Here is a 17,390-nt window from a genome sequence, read left to right on the forward strand (position 1 = left end):
CAGTTGTTCACAATTCCTGACATTTAATGGTAGTAAAAATTCCCTGTTTTAGGTCAGTTAGGATCACCACTTCATTTTAAGAATGTGAAATGTCAGAATAATAGTAGAGAGAATGATTTATTTCAGCTTTTATTTCTTTCATCACATTCCCAGTGGGTCAGACGTTTACATACACTCAATTAGTATTTGGTAGCATTGCCTTTAACCTGTCTGGGCTAGGGGGCAGTATTTTCACGGCCGGATAAAAAACGTACCCGATTTAAACTGGTTACTACTCTTGCCCAGAAACGAGAATTTGCATATTATTAGTAGATTTGGATAGAAACACTCTAAAGTTTCTAAAACTGTTTGAATGGTGTCTGTAAATATAACAGAACTCATATGGCAGGCAAAACCCTGAGAAGATTCCAAGCAGGAAGTGCCCTGTCTGACAATTTGTGGTCCTTCTGTTGCCTCTCTATCAAAATTACAGTATCTGTGCTGTTACGTGACACTTTCTAAGGTTTCCATTGGCTCTCTAAAGCCGCCAGAAAGGGGATTGGGGTGTCTGCTGTCTCTGGGCAAAGTATAGGAGCTCTGTTTGTCAGTGGACTGCCTGGGGACAGTGCGCGTTCACGAGACCTTACCATTTTTTTTCTGTCACTCTTTGAATGAATACAACGTTGCCCGGTTGGAATATTATCGCTATTTTACGAGAAAAATAGCATAAAAATGGATTTTAAACAGCGTTTGACATGCTTCTAAGTGCGGTAATGGAATATTTTGAATTTTTTTGTCACAAAATGTGCTCGCGCGTTACACTTTGGATAGTGACCTGAACGCATGGACAAAACGGAGGTATTTGGATATAACTATGGATTATTTGGAACCAAAACAACATTTGTTGTTGAAGTAGAAGTCCTGGGAGTGCATCCTGATGAAGAACAGCAAAGGTAATCCAATTTTTCTAATAGTAATTCTGAGTTTAGGCTGCCCCGACGTTGGCGGGTCTGAATAGCTAGCCGTGATGGCCGAGCTATGTACTCAGAATATTGCAAAATGTGCTTTCGCCGAAAAGCTATTTTAAAATCGGACAGAGCGATTGCATAAAGGAGTTCTGTATCTATAATTCTTAAAATAATTGTTATGTATTTTGTCAACGTTTATCATGAGTAATTTAGTAAATTCACCGGAAGTATTCGGTGGGTATGCTAGTTCTGAACATCACATGCTAATGTAAAAAGCTGGTTTTTGATATAAATATGAACTTGATTGAACAAAACATGCATGTATTGTATAACATAATGTCCTAGGAGTGTCATCTGATGAAGATCATCAAAGGTTAGTGTTGCATTTAGCTGTGGTTTTGGTTTTTGTGACATATATGCTTGCTTTGAAAATGGCTGTGTGACTATTTTTGGCTGGGTACTCTCCTGACATAATCTAATGTTTTGCTTTCGCTGTAAAGCCTTTTTGAAATCGGACAATGTGGTTAGATTAATGAGAGTCTTATCTTTAAAATGGTGTAAAATAGTTGATTGTTTGAGAAAATTGAATTGTGGTATTTTAGTTGGTTTTGTATTTCGCGCCATGCGATGCCATTGGCTTTTGGCTAGGGGTTCCGCTGGCGGAACGGGGTTCAACTAGCGGAACATCTAGATGCAAGAGGTTAAAAGGCACAGTCAACTTAGTGTATGTAAACTTCTGACCCACTGTTACGTTCATTGAGGGAAGAATTAGACCAAGGTGCAGCGTGGTAAGCGTACATCATTCTTTATAAGATGAACACCAAAACAAAACCAAAATAAATACAAAACGAAAACATAACGTTCAGTAGGGCATACAGCACAGTATCAAAAACAAGATCCCACAAACTAAGGTGGGAAAAAAGGCTGCCTAAGTATGATCCCCAATCAGAGACAACGATAGACAGCTGCTTCTGATTGAAAACCATACCCGGCCAACAAAGAAATAGAAAACATAGATTTCCCACCCTAGTCACACCCTGACCTAATGAAATAGAGAGTAAAAGGGATCTCTAAGGTCAGGGCTTGACAGTACCCCCCCCCCAAAGGTTCGGACTCTGGCCGCAAAACCTGACTCTATAGGGGAGGGTCCGGGTGGGCATCTAGCCTCGGTGGCGGCTCCGGTGCGGGACGTAGACCCCGCTCCGCTCGCGGATCCGCCATCTTCTGTAGCGACTCTGGTGCGGGGTTCATCACAGGAAGCTCCGGACCGTGGATCGTCGCCGGTGGAACCGGACCGTGGATCGTCGCCGGAGACTCCGGACCGTGGATCGTCGCCGGAGACTCCAGACCGTAGATCGCCGCAGAAGGTTCCGGACTGGGAACCCCCGCTGGAGGTTCCGGACTGTAAGCCGTCCCAGGAGGTTCTGGACTGTGAAATGTTGCCGGAAGCTCTGGACTGGGAACTGTCGCCAGAAGCTCTGGACTGGGAACTGTCGCCGGAAGCTCTGGACTGGGAACTGTCGCCGGAAGCTCTGGACTGGGAACTGTTGCCGGAAGCTCTGGACTGGGAAGGTGCACTGGAGGCCTGGTGCGTGGAGCCGGGACAGGTGGCACCAGACTGGTGACATGCACCTCAGGGCGAGTGTGGGGAGCAGGCACAGGACGTACCTGACTGGGGATACGCACTTAAGGAAGAGTGCGAGGAGCAGGCACAGGATGTACTGGGCTGTGGAGGCGCACTGGAGACCTGGTGCGTAGAACGGTGCAGGATATACTGGACCATGGAGGCACAGTGAAGGTCTGGAGCATAGAGCTGGCACAACCCGTGCTGGCTGAATGCTCACTGGCGACACAGTGCGTAGAGCTGCCGCAGGATATCCTGGACCGAGGAGGCGTACTGGAGACCAGGAGCGCTGACCTGGCACAACCTGTCCTGGCTGAATGCTCACTTTCGCACAGCAAGTGCGAGGAGCTGGCACAGAATGCACCGGGCTGTGGATGCGCACTGGAGACACATTGCGTATCTCCATAAAACATGGTGCCTGACTGGTCCCACACTCCTCACGGCGACTGTCTTGCTCCAGACACCAATGCATCCACTCTACCTCATCACCCCTCTCAACTATCTCACAATACTCCTCGCTCAGTCTATCCCAATATTCCTCCTCGCTCTCAGACTTGCCCCTCGGCTTCGCCGACCAACCCGTGTTTGGGGGGGGGCTGCCTCTCGGGCTTCCGTCGTGGTCGTGAACTTCGGAGTCGCCGTTGATCCTCCTTCGCTGCCTCCGCCTGCTTCCATGGCAGGGTCTTGTCCCCTGCCATAACCTCCTCCAATGTCCATTATGTCCTCCACTCCCTTTTCTCCCGGGCCCAGGATCCCTGCAGCTCCTGGCCACGCTGCTTGGTCCTTTGGTGGTGGGATCTTCTGTTATGTTCGTCGTAAAGATTGGACCAAGGTGCAGCGTGGTAGGCATATCGTGGTAGACATTTTACATGTATTTAATGAACACCGAAACAAAACAAATACAAACGAAAACGTGACGTTCAGTAGGGCATACAGAACAGTACCAAAAACAAGATCCCACAAACTAAGGTGGGAAAAAAGGCTGCCTAAGTATGATCCCCAATCAGAGACAACGATAGACAGCTGCCTCTGATTGGGAACCATACCCGGCCAACAAAGAAATAGAAAAACTAGAATGCCCACCCAAATCACACCCTGACCAAACCAAATAGAGAAATGAAAAGGCTCTCTAAGGTCAGGGCGTGACACCCACTGGAATTGGAAAAAAGACTTGTGTCATGCACAAAGCAGATGTCCTAACCGACTTGCCAAAACTATAGTTTGTTAACAAGAAATTTGTGGAGTGGTTGAAAAACGAGTTTTAAGTGTATGTAAACTTCTGACTTCAACTGTATGTACCACCTCTGATATTGCTGTTTTGAGAGATCTTTCATACCATATTTAGCAGCTTTGGCCGCAGCAGGGTTATATCCTGAAATGCAAAAGTTTATAGATTAGAAACCCAGATTTTTATAGTCAAACTGCAATCCCAAAAAAGCAGAATTCTGAACTAACTAAACTCACTGTAAAAGGCCTATCAGATTTTGATGTTGTACAGTTACTTTCATATGTACCTCCAGCTCCTGCGGGTAACCATCCAGGTACTCCTCCTGCTCCTCCTGCTACTGATCCAAGACCTGGGACCCCACCCGCACCTCCTGGGACTCCTACGGTGGATGGTCACAAGAAAACGACTCAAATTAGTCTTATTAGTTAAAACTCTGATAATGCTGTTCTGAGTGATATTTCTTACCATATTTAGCAGCTTTGGCTGTGTAATTTAAAAATGTAATTTAAATGTAATTAAAAAAAAATCTGCCTGACCCTTGGCCTTCCTCTGAAAATCTTTAGATATACTCTCACTGCCAGTATAGATCACAAAAAGCTAAATGTTTCACTTGTATTCTCAATAGTAGTAATGTCAACTGTGGCTGTCCTGTCTAGTAGTTTTGTTTGGTGGTACTGTACACTGTCCAGTAGAAGGTCAGAGGTGTCTTTATCACACACTCTCTTTCTCCCCTCACCTCCAGGGTAAGCTCCTCCTGCTCCAGGGTAAGCTCCTCCTGCTCCAGGGTAAGCTCCACCTGCACCAGGCACACCACCCAAACCAGGACCAGCACCTGAGGGTAAACACTTCAAGAGTTAGTAGTTGAAGTTAACACTGTGTCAAAAAGCCCAGTTTCAGTAGCCCTGTGATAGCGATCACTACCATATTTAGCAGCTTTAGCCTGAGCCTGGGCCGGGTTAAGACCTCCTGTCCCAACACCTGCAGAGAGTGAGGGAACACAAACATTAGAGTTACAGTTCTCAATTCAAATGAATTTATGTAATAGAGTGCTCTTAAACATATTTTCCCATATATTTGTGTAAGTGTTCTCCAATTCCCTACCAGTTCCAATGGGGTATCCAGGCTTGGATCCAGGACCACCTTTTCCACCAGGAAGGCCTGCTCCACCACCACCACCAAAGCCTCCATATCCTGAAACAAGTGGAGAGAACCATCTACTGTACCGTACTGCTTGTACTACACACACATGTACAATTACACATACATGCAGACACACTACTTAAAACATTTACATATTAAAAACGTTCTGTACCAAATGGAAGTTTGCCTCCAGCTCCTCCAACTTTTGCTCCATAGCCACCTGTAGAAACCATGGCGACAAACAAACGGTATTAGTCTTGTATAGAGTAAAGGTTTTGAACTTCCATTAGCACACAGTCAGAAAATCCATTACTACTTCATTGTTTGTGAACGGACCTTCGTTTTAAATTATTGACTTATTACTGATTTATTCAATTTCATTCCAGATCCACCCAAGACATAAAACCACACAATTGTAATCTATTCTGTTCAGCAGTAAACATTAATACATCTACTGTAGATGGGTCAGTAGTTCTACATCATTAAGATTTGAGCCCAGTGGGTCATAGCTGAAGCAGTTTGGGTTTTTATCATGTGTAAACACAGCTACATTTGTTTTTCATCAAGCAGGTGTTGATTTGATTCAGCAGTATGACCTAGCCTGCTACAAACATCGAGACACATTCTGAAAACGAACCTACGGAACAGACAAGGAGGATTTGTCAGTCCACTCAGATCTTACTATTGCCCCTGAGTGACTACAGATCTGAGAGGAGGCCAAAGGAAAGCTCTAACTTACTGTATGCTTTTGGCTGCATGACACTCTTTCCTGTGAGGGACCACATACGGTAAATAGCTAACTAAGACCATATTGTCTTAACACATATAACATTAACTGACATTGATTGAAGTGGTGGTCCCTTACAGGGAATGGGTGTGAAGCAGCTAACTTACATACAATACATGACAGAAGCAGTCACAGTTTTAGTGGGTTAAGGTTTGGAGCTATTGCACTTTTCAGATTTTCGAAGTGTCTTAGAGGGGAAGATGGTAGAAGCATCGTTCTGATTTTGAGGTCTTCTTAGAACGTGATGATGTGACTGCAACAACACATGGTGAAAAGGGCAACAACTCAGTTTTGAAGAGGAAAGAAAACACCCTTGTTCCAAAGTCAAGACCTGGGCCTCAAGAAGAGAACAATTCGATTCTCAGCAGCCAATTCACAATGATAAACCAACCGTACATAACCTGAGGCCTAGGAGGGGGGTAGCCATAGAACCGCCCGTGACCATGGCTGCTCATGTGACCGTGGCTGCTCATGTGACTGTGACCGTATATGGGGCTGTGCATGTGGCCATAATGGGGGTGATGGGGATAAGACACTGTGCACTGGAGGGAAAGGAACTGTAACGAACGGTCAACATTGTGTCAACTTACATACCGCAAACATCTGACGTTTAACATCCATTAAACACTGGGATGAATGACGTTTAGGGACAATAAGATAGTGAAGTTTTTTGTTGTTGTTGTGATCAACATTTAATTTTTATTTCACAATATACAACACACAAGGCCGGATCACTTTACAAATACTAGCCGACATGACAACATTAACATACAATACAACTATTTACATATTGTCAGGAGTCAATTATTTGAGTGCACAATATGACATCGACAGAAAGGAAGTAGAGTTTACAATAAAACATATTCTATATTATTCTCAGAAAATAAAATGTCGTCCCCCCCACTCCCCTACCATGTAGGACCATTGCTTGGTCAAGAGTTGTTAATATCTGATCTCATTTTGCATAATACATCCCATGCCTCAACTGTATTTGCCAGAGCTTTGTTTATCACAGCCACTGATCGCTCTATACGAACAATATCTTGAAAATATGATAACCATGTTTGAGGCGAGAGGATTGTAGGGGTAATCCAAGCACTAAGGATAACCCTTTTTACTGCTGTTAACCCCGCATATATGATTATTTTCTGAACCATTTGCAATACAATTGAAGAGTCATCATTCAACAAAAATAAAGGTGGATCTTTGACCACAGGGAAACCTATAATTGTTGTAAGGAAATCTGAAAAGTGACCAGAACTGGGACACCACAGGACATTCCCAAAACATGTGCATTAGTGTTCCAACAGCATTCATACGGCATCTATCACATAATGGAGTAGGAATCAGCTTAATCTTAAAACGTCTAAATGGGGTTGCATAACTTCTATGTATAATCTTATAATGTATAAGCTGGTGTGCTGGGTTTTTAGAGGTAACAAATACATTTTCCCAAATGGCATCCCAGTTCATGTCGTGCCCCAATCCCTGCATTTCGCGGTTCTATACTAGAGTGAAACCCAATGTAGCGCATTTAACAGACAGCAGGCAATCATAAGTGGCAGAGACTATTTTAGAAGTTAATGAAGGGTCTATCCATGTAAGCATTATGTGGGATGTTAACGGGGCATCCCATGCTACACCATAAGTTTTTAACAAAAATCTTAACTGTAGGTAAAGGAACCATGAAAGCCTGGAAGTGAATCCATTTGTTTGAGGTCCTGGAAAGGTATTAGCCCCTTATCATTATACATGTCTCGCAAGGTATGCACACCCTTATCCACCCACAATGGGTACACAAAAGGCTTATTGTTTGTCAGCAGCTTATAGTTATGTCATATAGGCGAAGAATCACAGAACTTCTTTGTGTTGCCAATGTGTTTCTCAGCGTAGTACCATACTTGTAGTGAGTTGGAAATAATTGAACCAAATTTTTTTGTATGCCGTTTTTATCTTGATGCCTTGAAAAAACTAGATCTGTAAGTCTATGCGGTGCAACAAGTGCTTCCTCTATGCCTCTCCAAGATGCTGCAATAGAATCATCAGACCATACTCTCAAGGATTTTATTTGGAAAGATGAGTAATATAATTTGTAATCTGGAAGAGACAAACCTCCTGTTCCCATTAACCGTGTAGGAGTATCATATCTAATGCGTGGCTTTTTATCATTCCAAATAAACTTTGAGGTCATTGACTTTAATTCCTCAAAGTATTTTTGTGGAGGTGGTATAGGCAGCATAGAGAAAATAACATTTAGTCGACCGAGTACGTTCATTTTTAGTATTGCAATCCTATCTTGTAATGAGATTTTAAGGGAGGATCATCTCTGCAAATAAGAGGTGATCTCCTATTTTATTTTGACATAGTTCCTTCTGCAAACTTGGGAAAATTTGGTGGGTATGCATATGCCCAAATAACTAGTTTGCCTCGTGCCACTGCACTGGAGATGCAGCAGGCAAAGAAAGCAATTTCGCAGGGTTGTTAAGGGGAACCAGTATAGATTTTTCCAGTTTATTTTAAATTCAGAGAATTAACCAAAAATAGTAAATAATGTCAGAATCTGTGGAAGGGAAATTGAGATGTCTGAGAAATACAATAAGGTGTCATCGGCATAGAGTGACACTTTATTCTGGGTACCTTTAATATTGATGGGTGAAATATGTGGGTCCAATCTAATTGCCGGAGCAAGGGGCTCCAAAGACAGTGCATAGAGTGTAGGTGATAATGGACATCCTTGTTTTGTGGAACGTTGTACACAGAAAGTCTTGGATAGAATGTTTCCCGTCTGCACAACTGCTTGGGATGCAGAATTCAACGTTTTTAACATGGAGATAAATCCTTTACCAAAACCAAAGGCCTTCAAAACACACCATAAATAGTTCCATCTAGCCTATCAAAGGCTTTTTCTGCATCCAAACTAAAAAGTGCAGCAGGGACTGGGTTGTTTTCTGACTCATTTATGATATGGAATACACGTCTAATATTGTCTGAGGCTAAACGACCCTTTATAAACCCAGTTTGATCATTGCTAATTAGATGTCCTACAAGCAGCTCTAATCTGATGGCAAGTAACTTTGCAAACAGCTTGAGCTGTGTTGTAATAAGGCTTAAAGGTCTATAACTTTTACAGTCTAGGGGAGATTTGCCCTTTTTTAACAAAACTATAATCAGTGAGGTGTTTTGGTCTCTATGGAATTCTCAATTTTTTAATGCATGATTGATAGAACCAAGAATTAGTGGCCCAACAATATCCCATACTTCAAGAAACAGCTCAGGAGGGAAACCATCAAGTCCTGGTGATTTGCCTCTTTTCATAGATGTTAATGCATTCCTGAGTTAGTCAAGATTAACTGCGGAGTCAAGGAATCCAGATTGCTCTCTGTCGAGTTTGGGAAGGTCCAATGATGATAAGAAGTGTGTCATCTTACTATGATCAGGGTCCGCCTCTGATGTATATAATTGGGAATAAAACTGCCTAAATGTATCATAAATGTCTGCCGGGTCATGTGATAACTTACCAGATGGTGTTTGTATTGTATTGATACAAGAAAAGGCCTCATTTTGCTTAAGCCTTGCAGCCAAAAGTCTACTAGCTTTCTCCCCTTCAGAATATAGTATGTTACTCTTGTGCGATGCATTATAAATTCTGCTTTAGACTGTAGTAAAGTGTTATACTCGTGTTTTAGTGTTGTTCAAATCTTCCCCTTTTGCTCTGTAAATTTTTGTTTCTGCTCGTTTTCAACCAGAGCAATCTGTTTTTCCAGATCTACTACTTTTTTACTGCGAGTTAAAAAACATTTTGCCACCTCTCAAAGTGACCGAGGGGATGTGGCTGTATCTGTATTAAACAATAAAAATTCTTTCAACTTTGCTGAAAGCTGTGTCAAAAATGCCATATTCTGCAGCAATGTTGCTTTGAAGCGCCATCTTCTGGCACCTTTCTGTTTGTAGCTGTCCTGTATACTATACAGGACAGCTCCATGAACAGAAATGACTATGCGGAGCAGCTCGGTTGTCTGAATACACCTGTTTATATAGGGAGATACAAATATGTAGTCTATCTGTGAAAATGTATTATGTATTGAAGAAAAGAAAGTATAATCTTTGACAGTCAAATTCCTTAGACGCCAGGCGTCTAAAATATCAAGCTCTGCAGCAAATGAGATGAAATCACCAGAAGCCGGATCAGTTTGAGCATGCGATGAAACATGAGACCTATCTAACAGGTGGGTTTCTTGTATTAAGGTTGATATCGACCTTTTTGCGACTGATGTATTCTAAGCATTTGGTACGCTTGATAGCGGAATTCAAACCACGGGAATTTAACGACATCACGATGAGCTCACGGTTCATTAAAAACATTCGTCATATAGAATGCATGGATAAGTGCAGGACAAAATAAACGAGAAATTGAATTAACTCCTCCTTCAATATAAACAGGGGAAAAATATTACGCCCCATTATACATATTTGTGAACAAACTCTGACAGCTGGGTTTGAACAATAATAGAAACAAATAAAGTAACCACCCGCAAGAGCGGAAGTCTATAGCTTCAGCCGCTCTCTTTGGCTGGTAGGTCCAAACACTGAAAAGACACACCCTCGTCCAACTACCCTCGCCTTATGCCCTTGGGGGAATACCCGTCGCCATCTTGGAGGATGGTCCAAATGATTAGCCAAGCAAAGGAAGTTTGCAATGCCCCTCAGCCCTCGTTTTTAGTCTGCTTTCCAATTGTACAATTATGTTCACTCCAGGTGTCACGGCCGTCGTAAATATTGGACCAAGGCGCAGCGGGTATGTGAATGCTCATTTTTATTAAACACGAAACAAAACAAGAAACCGATGACCGGACACCAAACAGTCTTGTATGCTCACACAGCAATACAAAGAACAATCTCCCACAATCCCCAAAACAAACAAACTCCTAATTATAGGACCTTCAATCAGAGGCAACGATAACCAGCTGCCTCCAATTGAAGGCCCCAATCCCAAAAACTAAACATAGAAATAAACACCCTAGAAACAGACATAGAACTGTACAACATAGAACTAAACCAAAAACCCCGGAAACATAAATAAAACACCCCTCTACATAAACACACACTCAAAACCATATAAAACAAATACCCCTTGCCACGTCCTGACCAAACTATAATAACAAATAACCCCTTTACTGTTCAGGACGTGACACTGGGCCTGAAAATCCCCATAATTCAATTCGCGACAATTGCTAAGAAACGTCTGCCAAAACTTAAAAACAACATCAATGGAGAAGTCAACATACAGTAAGTGAAAAGGAATGCAAATAAGTTGTAATTTTGCTACTATGTAAAAAGTAAATATGGTTTTGTTTGGTTATCTTTTGGAAATTGTAGAAATAAAACATTTCCCTTCTTCAGAAGTTCTAGCTAGGCAGGCAAACATTAGTCAGCTAATGAATTTGCTAGCTATCATACAGTAGGCATATATTAATAATTATATATTTAATATAAGTAGACATGCTCTCAATTGAATGTACCGCATATAAAGCACCCACAAGCCACCAGTGGCTGAAAACACAATCATCGTTGCATGAACGAGTGACGAATTTCCAGCCAAGGGTGTCCATGTAAAAATCATTCCTTCCACCCTCGCCCCTTGCCCTGCAAGTATATACTCGTCAGACGTCATGATACGTCATCAGAAGTGTCCACTTAATTTGAGGGATAGGGTGTGCTTTTAAGTGTTTGGACCGTAGCCCCGTTATGATTCACTATATTGGATCACTCCAATATTTTGGTATCACTCCACGGCGGAGGGATACATCCGAGGTGAGGATTTACAGATTCACTCCCGTGTACACCTGTGTCACTGCTGGGGTCCGCCCCTATATATAGACCACATGGCCGCAACACACACCATTACCTGGTTTCTGTGTTGCAGAGGTACTGTGTTATTTATCCATTACCCTGTTTAATTCCTCCAAGCGGGTCAAAACATAGCTCCCCCAGGGCGTCGGACCCCTGCTCCTTGGCCTTGTTGGCTTGGCTGAGCTTATGGCTTCCCTTTGTGACAGGTGTGATGGGGATCCGCATACCTCGTCTATGCACGGCCTGGGTTTGAGCCACGCGGAGAGGGCGGTGGAGTGCCCTACTGGATGCCTGTTTTGTGTGGTGTTCTCAGAACGCCTGCACCTGTTGCGATTGGAGGTCATGTGCGAGTGGGTCGGCAAGGCTCGGGCTCAGGCTGGGGACGAGCTTACTCCTTCAGGAGAGGTGCGGCAGCGAGCTGTTAGTCCCTCTACTGGGCCCAGTACCCCTCCCAGGAAGAGTGGCCGGAGCCATCACAGGCAGAGCCCATCTGCTGCCAGTCCTGGACGGGGGCATGAGTTGGACCGATGGGACCACCTTGAATGGAGGGTGCATGCCCTGCTTCAGGAGGTTGATAGCTACGACGGCGACGACAGCTGTACCCTGTTGGCCAGTGATAGGCTGTTCCTGGGGGATGATGCTGGCACTGTTCACCACCGCGAGCGGGGCTACCAGGCTGACAGGCCATCAGAAGCCGCCAGCAGGGCTTCATCGCCCCCAGCGGCTCAAGAGGCTATGAGGAGCCTACTCACTTGGGTAGCCACTGCACTGGACATCAACTGGTGGACAGTGATGACTCGCCATCTGTCCCCATCTCTGCTGAGTTCCGCAAGGTCTTGCAGGAGGGTTGGGCCTCTGTCAGGGCGGAACCCGCGACTGAAGGCGGTACACCCCAGATGTGGACTTGAAAGCTACATATGGGTCCCTCTGCTCTCTTGGCCGCCTTACCAACGCAGCCATGCTGCTGCAGGCCTACCTACAGACTCTGTTTTCCCGGGTGCATGAGGGCACATAGGAGCTCCTCCGGGAAGTGATGGAGGTCTCTCGCCTGCTCCTCTCTCTGTCTTCAAGCGACGTAATTTTATCCCGCAGTGGCTTCACTGCATCTCGGCAGGTGGCTATGTTGTCTGTAGCAGCCCTGGCGCTAACCTGCATCTTATCACAGTGCCGCTCCAGAGACTTGCATGTGACAGATTGGCTGGCAATGTCGTTTGAGAGTTTTAAGATAGATGTGTTGGAGGCTTCCACCATATCCTTGAGTGATTTAATTTCTCCTGAAAGCAGTTCCTCCAGGGATTCCTTAACCACTTGTTTGACCATTGTCTGCATCAAAGTTTGTTGTTGATTCAGAACATTCAATATGGCGGAGTTGGATGTATCCTCACTGGTATTTTTATTTTATATTTATTTTTCTCTGTGGATCAGCTTTAATATTGTGGATAGATTGTTGCTTCCATCAATGTAATTGTCTGCATCATTTCCAATCCCCCATATATTTTTGGGGTAAATATATAAACTACCATTCAAAAGTTTGGGGTCACTTAGAAATGTCCTTGTTTTTCAAAGAAAAGCCATTTTTTGTACATTAAAATAACACCAAATTGATAAGAAATACAGTGTAGACATTGTTAATGTTGTAAATGACTATTGTAGCTGGAAACTGCAGATTTTTTATGGAATGTCTACATAGGCATCCATCCAGTTTGATTTTTATTTGTTACTGTGCTATTTCACAACATTTCTGAACCTATATACATTTTACAAACCTTGTATGTTTTACATTGGTTATCTTGTTGTTATTAGTCCCACCCTTCAGCTCCATTCAACCCCTCCTATCTATCGCTTAACACCATCCATTTTGGATTTCTATTTAGCATATATTTTACAACTGTGCTGTGATGCTTCACAAAGGTACTGAACCTTTCTATTCTCATAGCTTCTACAGATACAAATGTTTGCTAAAATAACTATTATATTATTGATTGATTGATTGACTATGAATTGTTCTATCACCCAGTAATGCTATCTGCAGCGTTAGTTCTAGGTAAATGTTGCAATTCTTGAGCCATTCCTGGACCTGTGACCAAAAACGAGCTGCATATGGACAGTACCACAATAAATGATCTAATGACTCTGCCTCCTCGCAGCAAAATCTGCAGAGCTGGGAAGATTGTTATATATATGGGGGATACATTCTGTTGGTTGCAAGAATTTCGAATACTCATTTAAATTGAAAAATGTATAGTTTTGAAGCCGGCGTTGTTTTGTGCCATGGAATGGGTACATCGAAAGTCTCTTCCCAACTATTTTGTAATTTATATGGCACAGCTGTCAACTTTTTTCGTCCTTATATTAAATTGGTATATGTTTTTATTTATCACAATTTTCTTTAACCATTTATGGTCTTTAATGCTTGGCCAACAGACAAGTTCCTTACTTTTTCCCCCTTCTACTTGCCTCTTCCATTTTTGTGGTAATGCTGCAATTAGTTGGTTGGAATTTTTGGTAGAGCAGACATTTCCATATGTCTGCGTTAGCTGCATGTGTGACAACTCTATGTATGACATCATTTACAAAAATGTTACCTTTTTAAACATTTTATCTAAAAATAAGTTTTTCTATCAATTAGTATATTTGAGTTTAACCACAATATTTGTTGTATTATTTGTTCTGTCTTTTCAGGTGGATTAAACTCAAATTGAAACCAACTTTCTAAGACTTGTTTAACAAATAATTATATTTTGGAGATGATTTTGTTTTCAAATAACCGAAAGTGAGCAGTTGTAATCTGAATAAAGGGAAAAAGGCCATTCTTGAACATGGGGTGAGACATTCTTACTAATTTACTAGAGAACCATTTCGAATTTAAGTATACTTTTTGTATGACTGATGCCTTTAGTGAGAGGTCTAATGCTTTAATATTTAATAATTTATTCCCTCCGAAATGATATTTGTTGCATAAGTAGGCCCTTTTAATTTTGTCTGGCTGGCCATTCCAAATAAAATTGAATATTTTTTGTTCATATAATTTAAAAAGCAGGTGTTGGCAAAACCATAAGCAAATAGGTAAACTGTGATATGACTAAAGAGTTAATCAGGGTGATTTTTCCACAAATAGACAGGTATTTTCCTTTCCATGGTAGCAAGATCTTATCTATTTTTGCTACATTTCTATAAAAATGTATTGGATTGAGAATTTCTTTCTTTCTATCCTCACTGGTATTAGTTGTCTCGGTGTCTTCCTTTGTTTGGGAGGCTTCCCTGTGCCTTAGTTGAGTGTCCTCAGCCGCGTACATGTTATTAAGCATTTTGATGGTTCAGAGGCCAGTTGTCAGGAGTTCATTACGAATTTTGGACTTTTGAGACAGAACTCAAAACTGTACGTGCATCTCTGCCAAAAGGCCACCAGAAGTGTTATAGTTGTTTTTTAGTAACTAATGGAGGATTGCCACCTCCAGTTTACCTGCACACGCCAAATGATAATACACTTGTTTTAACACTAGCTATGTGTCCATTTCTATAGATTCCATGACGGCAATGCAAAGACTCAAAAATGTAGCTTCATTATCAACATTTTACCTGTGAATTGATAGTAGAAAATAAATCATTAGTAGTCATTAAATTGTCCGATGACAAACCTTGTGTTTTGGGTGTTTTGAGTGGGTATCCATGGAATACTCCTGGCTGCATTGGTCCTCCATAACCAACACGACCCGAGCCTCCTGGTCCCTGCTGTCCTCCACCTGGCACTGTAGAGGACAAATCATATCAGACAGACAGATGACAGACAGGCAGGCAAACGCAGGCAGAAAGAAAAAGACAGACAGACAGACAGACAGACAGACAGACAGACAGACAGACAGACAGACAGACAGACAGACAGACAGACAGACAGACAGACAGACAGACAGACAGACAGACAGACAGACAGACAGACATGAAAACAATGTGATCTGTAGATGCATGCATGTTACAGGTATCCCAATCAAATGTCATGTCATCAAATATGTTATTGCATGTTTTATTAAAAGCATGATTGACTTACATGATTTGGGATTGAGTCCGTTCCCAGTGGCCACACCGGGCAACACTCCACGACCACCAAACCCTGCAGACATGTAAAGGGGATCAGAGAATTAGCAAGTGAATGGATATCACAGCATGCAAATCCCTGAGTTACATCAACCTCTATTAAATCCATGAAGGGAGGATATGGTTAAACATTCTTTGATATAATGTGATTTATGTGGGTTTGACTTTCAGAGGAAGAGAATAGGCACACCTTGTCCTGGCACCTGGCCACCTTGGTAAAGTCCAGGCACACCCACACCTGCAAAGACCAACGCAATCAATGATTTTATACTGCATCCAATGACATTCATCAGATTTTGTACACGTGCATAGTTATATAAACACACACTCACCTGGTACTCCTCCTTTTGGAGCCTTTCCTTTTCCGGCACCAGGTCCCAGCCCACCTCCAGGTAGGCCAGTCTGAGGAATAACAGGTGCTGAAAGAGATACATAGTAGAGACATTACATACTGTAGTTACAACTACTCATATACTAGTGAGTCCCGCGTCAATATTGTGAATCAGCGTAGCTAGTGTACATTACACTTCTAGAGGATAATGATAAAACATTGAACATTGTCAAGAGAAAAGGTAGGACTGGATGGCATGATTTGAGCTTTGTGTGTGTCTCTTATTTCCTACGGGCACTGTAGCCCCTGTTCCTGCGCCTCCAGGGCCCCCTGAGTTTGTTCATCATCATCATCATCATCATCATCATCATCATCATCTTCATCATCATCATCATCACAGTGATCAAAGAATGTGGACAATGCAAATTTTTATCCAGAGTTGTTCTGAGAGGCAGAGGCTTTATGGCACTCTATTCCGTATAAAGTGCACTACTTTTAACCAGGGCCCATAGGGCTCTGGTCAAAAGTAGTACACTATGTAGGGAATAGGGTGCCATTTGGGACACAGACCACAATAATGCATGGTATTTGTCTTGCCTCATCAAATGCTTAATTTCTTTGGCTCTTTGGTTATCCCCTACGCAGGAAATGAACTGTCAGCTCTGGCTCTTGAGGGCTTGGCAGTCGGGATAAAAGTTTTCATTTATTTGTTTAACCTTCTCTTTCTATATTAAAATCCACCAATCCTTCTCTCCAAGGAACAGACATTACGCAGTACCTTTTGTATGTGGTGAACGAACGAAGGGATTCAAAGAAACAAGGGAAGACTGGCAGCAGAGAGAATGGAGAGGAATGCTGCTGTTCTCACTGAAAGGGGTTTGGATGGAATGGGATTTTTTTGTTGGAATGCCATGAAAAGAGTCAAGATAGGGTTGAGGAGCATTGCACAAGAGCTGTATCGGCCTGTGACTGAGGGCCTTGTCGACCGCCAACCAATATTTAAACGCAGGCTCTTTGCCATAATGCTAGGCCATGATACCCTTCATTGAACATACTCTAATAGGCTGACCACACCACTTGCGTCGCGTGTGCGAGTGTTGCAAAATAAATTTAGAAATCTATGTTATTCAATTATTGCACCCACACTGCTCGCGCGCGTCAACGAGCGTCTGCGTTGCCAAGGGCTAAAATAGAACTCCTTTCTATTTCTGACGCAGATCGCGCTGCAAGTCCTGTCTCTCCCATCTCCTCATTGGTTTATAGAAGCGGGTACCCATGTGCCATCTCATTGGTTATACCCACGTGGGTGATTGAAAGACAAACTGTGTTGCCAGTCGGTGTAGTAATACTATGAAAGTTTAGATGCCAATCACCATATAAGTTCAAAGATG

General features: G+C 42.6%; 1 protein-coding gene across 18 annotated transcripts in view; it reads right to left on the reverse strand.

Moving 5' to 3' along the window:
• Positions 1–17,390, reverse strand: part of elna (elastin a) — an 87,855-nt gene that overhangs the window by 35,870 nt on the left and 34,595 nt on the right. For all 18 annotated transcript variants that reach the window (XM_045703744.2, XM_045703754.2, XM_014162749.3 and 15 more), the window contains exons 9-18: positions 16,001–16,087; positions 15,859–15,906; positions 15,622–15,684; positions 15,215–15,325; positions 5,112–5,159; positions 4,901–4,990; positions 4,721–4,777; positions 4,536–4,631; positions 4,086–4,178; positions 3,908–3,943 (exon numbers count right to left, since the gene is read on the reverse strand). In XM_045703744.2, the coding sequence (XP_045559700.2) occupies positions 3,908–3,943; positions 4,086–4,178; positions 4,536–4,631; positions 4,721–4,777; positions 4,901–4,990; positions 5,112–5,159; positions 15,215–15,325; positions 15,622–15,684; positions 15,859–15,906; positions 16,001–16,087 (729 nt within the window). The remainder of the gene's footprint in view (positions 1–3,907; positions 3,944–4,085; positions 4,179–4,535; positions 4,632–4,720; positions 4,778–4,900; positions 4,991–5,111; positions 5,160–15,214; positions 15,326–15,621; positions 15,685–15,858; positions 15,907–16,000; positions 16,088–17,390) is intronic.

Source organism: Salmo salar, chromosome 20 (genome assembly GCF_965601325.2).
Source record: "Salmo salar chromosome 20, fSalSal1, whole genome shotgun sequence".
Taxonomy (NCBI): domain Eukaryota; kingdom Metazoa; phylum Chordata; class Actinopteri; order Salmoniformes; family Salmonidae; genus Salmo; species Salmo salar.